This window comes from Eimeria mitis, genomic scaffold (genome assembly GCF_000499745.2).
Source record: "Eimeria mitis Houghton genomic scaffold, Emh_scaff435, whole genome shotgun sequence".
Classification (NCBI taxonomy): domain Eukaryota; phylum Apicomplexa; class Conoidasida; order Eucoccidiorida; family Eimeriidae; genus Eimeria; species Eimeria mitis.
Window position 1 is genome coordinate 13,554 of NW_013572667.1, and position 3,542 is coordinate 17,095.

At 46.0% G+C, this 3,542-nt stretch overlaps 2 protein-coding genes across 2 annotated transcripts in view; both read right to left on the reverse strand.

Moving 5' to 3' along the window:
* Window positions 1–665, reverse strand: part of EMH_0012170 (uncharacterized protein) — a gene marked incomplete at both ends in the record, with an annotated part of 2,720 nt that extends 2,055 nt beyond the window's left edge. Inside the window, 3 exons of the mRNA XM_013499465.1 lie at window positions 28–73; window positions 421–492; window positions 633–665. Coding sequence (XP_013354919.1) covers window positions 28–73; window positions 421–492; window positions 633–665 — 151 coding nt within the window. The remainder of the gene's footprint in view (window positions 1–27; window positions 74–420; window positions 493–632) is intronic.
* Window positions 666–1,803: 1,138 nt separating this feature from the next.
* EMH_0012180 (uncharacterized protein) overlaps window positions 1,804–3,542 on the reverse strand; it is a gene marked incomplete at both ends in the record, with an annotated part of 2,491 nt that continues 752 nt past the window's right edge. The window contains 3 exons of the mRNA XM_013499466.1: window positions 1,804–1,943; window positions 2,113–2,180; window positions 2,590–2,735. Of these exons, the coding sequence (XP_013354920.1) occupies window positions 1,804–1,943; window positions 2,113–2,180; window positions 2,590–2,735 (354 nt within the window). The remainder of the gene's footprint in view (window positions 1,944–2,112; window positions 2,181–2,589; window positions 2,736–3,542) is intronic.

The window sequence follows — 3,542 nt, forward strand, 5'->3', positions numbered from 1 at the left end:
TCAACCACGCGCCCCACAACCACACACCCCTCAACCACGCGCCCCACAACCACACACCCTTCAACCACGCACCCTACAACCACACACCCCACAAGCTCTTCAACCAAGCCGCCTAGGTCTACCCGGTGCCCCGACGAAGAAGAGGAGGAGGAGCCGTGCAGGATCTCCATCACCACGACAGTTGACTGCTTTGTCAAGTTCCTCCACAAAATTCTACCAGTATTGCAGCCAAATGAAGCGCAAGCAATATCCGCAAATCTTAGAGGAGCTCATGCATGAGGATAATAGCCCCCACTATACCTTGTATACTGGCCACACATATGCGTCATTTATTCTCGCGCACCAACTCAAAGCTTTAGCTGTCTTCTCGTTTTGAATTTTTTTTACCCATGATGTCATGCTTCAAGGCGTTCTGCAAACCTTTTGCACGCATTCTTTTTCCTTCTCTGGTGAAACGCGCTGAAACCGGTTAGCCGGATTGTGTTCGCTGCCCTGAGTCAACAGAGGAGGCGGGTAGTTGGCTAACTTTGTCATTTCTCACAAACGGACCCTCTGTTTAAGGTTTCGTCTCTCCCGACATTGTATGCAGTGTGGTTGGCTTAAACCTCTTCGGCTTAGTCTATGCTTCGCACCGTCTGCTGAACATCGAGAAAAACGTAGAACATGCAGGTCAGATTCCTTTGTGCCGTTCCCTAAAACCCGCCTAATGGGGGAATCATCGTATTCCTGATGTTGGAGACACTTGAATTAATTAAGAGCACAGGCTATAGTGTATGCTCTTCTAAATTTGCTAAGCAGTACTAGTACGTAGAGATGATATGCCAATAAGCAAGGTCAGCGTAGCGGTCCACTTGGATTGCTCTGTTGAATGCGTTCAGTTTGTTGCTGTACTACGTGTCTAAACGTCCGTAAACAGCAGGTTCTTGAAACCTGTTGCTACTGTGCGTTGTACTACGCTCAGCATTCAGATAGCAGTAATGTTCAGGTGTAGACATAAGATGTTCCAAGTTGTAGCACTATTCTTTGTAGTTTCTAGCTGCGGTGCAGGTTAAAAGGAAAAGGAGTCACGCCACTGTTCACTGGGTTCTCACTTGGTCAGTGGAATGCCGAACAACCGACCTGGCTGCATTGCTTATAAATGTCCGAATAGACAGTGAAAGCGACATGAATAAAAGAGAAAATAGTTTGAATTGCCCTTCCTTGGTGAAGAAGTTCTACATTCTGCGGTTTTGCAGCACGGTTCCTTCGTTGGCCGCCCACGGCGGAAGGACTGGAGGTGGGCGTTTAGAGCTGCACGGTCCTGTACATGTCATTTGAAGATTTATCTTCCCTATCACCGGCCAAGTCTACCTCAAGCTGCGTGTAGCGTGCAGGTTTGCTGGGAGAGAGTTGAACAGCGACGATACAGCAATTCAACAATTTGAAGTTTACTTGGATTTGTCGGTTAAATGTTTATTCTTCATGTTGGCGGCGGTATTTGAGTGGAGGAATTAATTAATTTATTAAAGAACATTCATAAAAGCGTGCGACTCCACTTCACAGCGAGCCCGGGGGGATTCACCAGTGTAGCGTAGTCGCGTACTAATAATAAAAAAAGGGGATGAAATTGTTGTGTTGGACAAAGTGCATTTATTATCTGTCTGAAGCAGATTGTTCCAGCGGCTTTTCTTCTCTTTCTATTTGTTGCGGGTTCGCAGTTTTAACAACGATTTCAACCAACGCTGCTGACGCCGTCATCTGAGATGCCGTTGGTTTATTTCTATATAATGCAGAGACGACTGAAGAGCCCTATGGGCTTCTGACCTACACCAGTATGAAGGAGGTCAGTTCTTCCTGCGGAAGGGATGCCGCTGTGTCTTTCGCCTTCAATACAACGAAGGCAAAGCCCGACACAGCCGTGGCCTTCGTCTTATCGGGTGCTGCTGTTGTTAATTCTGAGTCGTCTGCAGCACTGCAGCAGGAGGTAGAGGAGGAGAGGATGAAGAAGGGGGCATCTTTAAAGTTCATCTCTGGGCTCCGTTTCTGCTGTTTCTGCTTCTGATAAGAACAACAAATGCGGCTGCGCCAACCAACTGTCTTCAGGTTTGCTCCACGACCAAGACGAAGGCTTACCCTTCAACACAGAAACCTCCAAATGGCTCGCTATTGGGCAGCCCCGACCGCAGTTGTTGTACGAAAAGCTGTGCAGAAATAGACAAAAATAAAGAAAACCAGTAGAAAAAGGAAAAAATACCATGAAGCAGAGAAAACGGAAAAAAAGGAGGCGAAGAAACTAAAACAAACAAACAAGCATGCACAAAGGCACCAACGACTAACAAAAGATAGAGAGCATCCATATATAAACACGCAACAGAATACTGCAGACAAAAAAACAAACAGAGATGAAGAGGCAAGCCAGGAGAAGAGAAAGAAAACAAACCGACACTGCTGATGCTTCTCGTCAGGCTATCCCTAGCTTCTACCTGTGCTATTGTTGAAAATTACTACTACGACGAATATATTACTAAACAGTAAATACTATTCCTCTTATTATAGCCCTATAATTCAGCAGAGTGAAGACGAGAGAAAGGGTGTGTTGTTGATGCGCACACGTGCTGCTTGGACGCCTGCAGAGCTGAGCCCAGGAGAAGGTTCTTCAGCTTGACGGGGGCCCCCGCCCGCCATACATCTTTCTCGTTGGCGCACTCAACGATGAAGACAGACTCGGGGCCCTCAGAGCCCGAGGAGGCGCTAACCTGCATATACAACACAAAACAACACTATGCTATATAAACTACCAGCACAACAACACAGAGAGAGAAGAATGTAACGACGAAGAAACGGGTCGTCTAGGAATGAAAACAATAACAAACGGAAAGCTAAGAAGAAAACAAGAAGAAACTGCGAGAGAAGGAGCGCAAGATAAGGAATGTAGGAGGGCACAGCGGAAAACAAATAAAAAAACAGACAAAACAACAAATGAAGAGGAGAGAAACTAATTACGAAACAAACAAAAACACAACGAAGTCGAAGAAAACGCACCAAACAAAATCATAAAAAATCAGAAAAAAAAAGGACAGACGAAATACAAACGAAATAGAACAAAACAAAAAAACAAAGAAAGAGAAAGAAACACCCAACGATAAAAGGAAAAAGATGAAATATAAACAACACGAAACAAAAGCAAAAGAAGAAGAAAAGAAGTTTTGTTTTACTTCATAGTTAGAAGACAGCGGCGCCTCCGCCTTTGCTGCCCGCAGCGCCGCCTGGCTGGTGATATGTTGCAGCGTCACGCGGCCGCCACAGGGAACAGCCACGCCAGCACCAAAAGCAACAGAAGAAGAAGAAGAAGAAGAAGAAGAAGANGCCGCCACAGGGAACAGCCACGCCAGCACCAAAAGCAACAGAAGAAGAAGAAGAAGAAGAAGAAGAAGAAGAAGAAGATGAAGAGGATGAGGGAGAGCTGCTGGGGTCAAGAGGAGCGAAGCTGCTGCTCAACACTGGGCGTACTTGCCACAGAGAAGAAGTTGAATCAGATGGCGGGTTCGCTGTCTGTAATACAC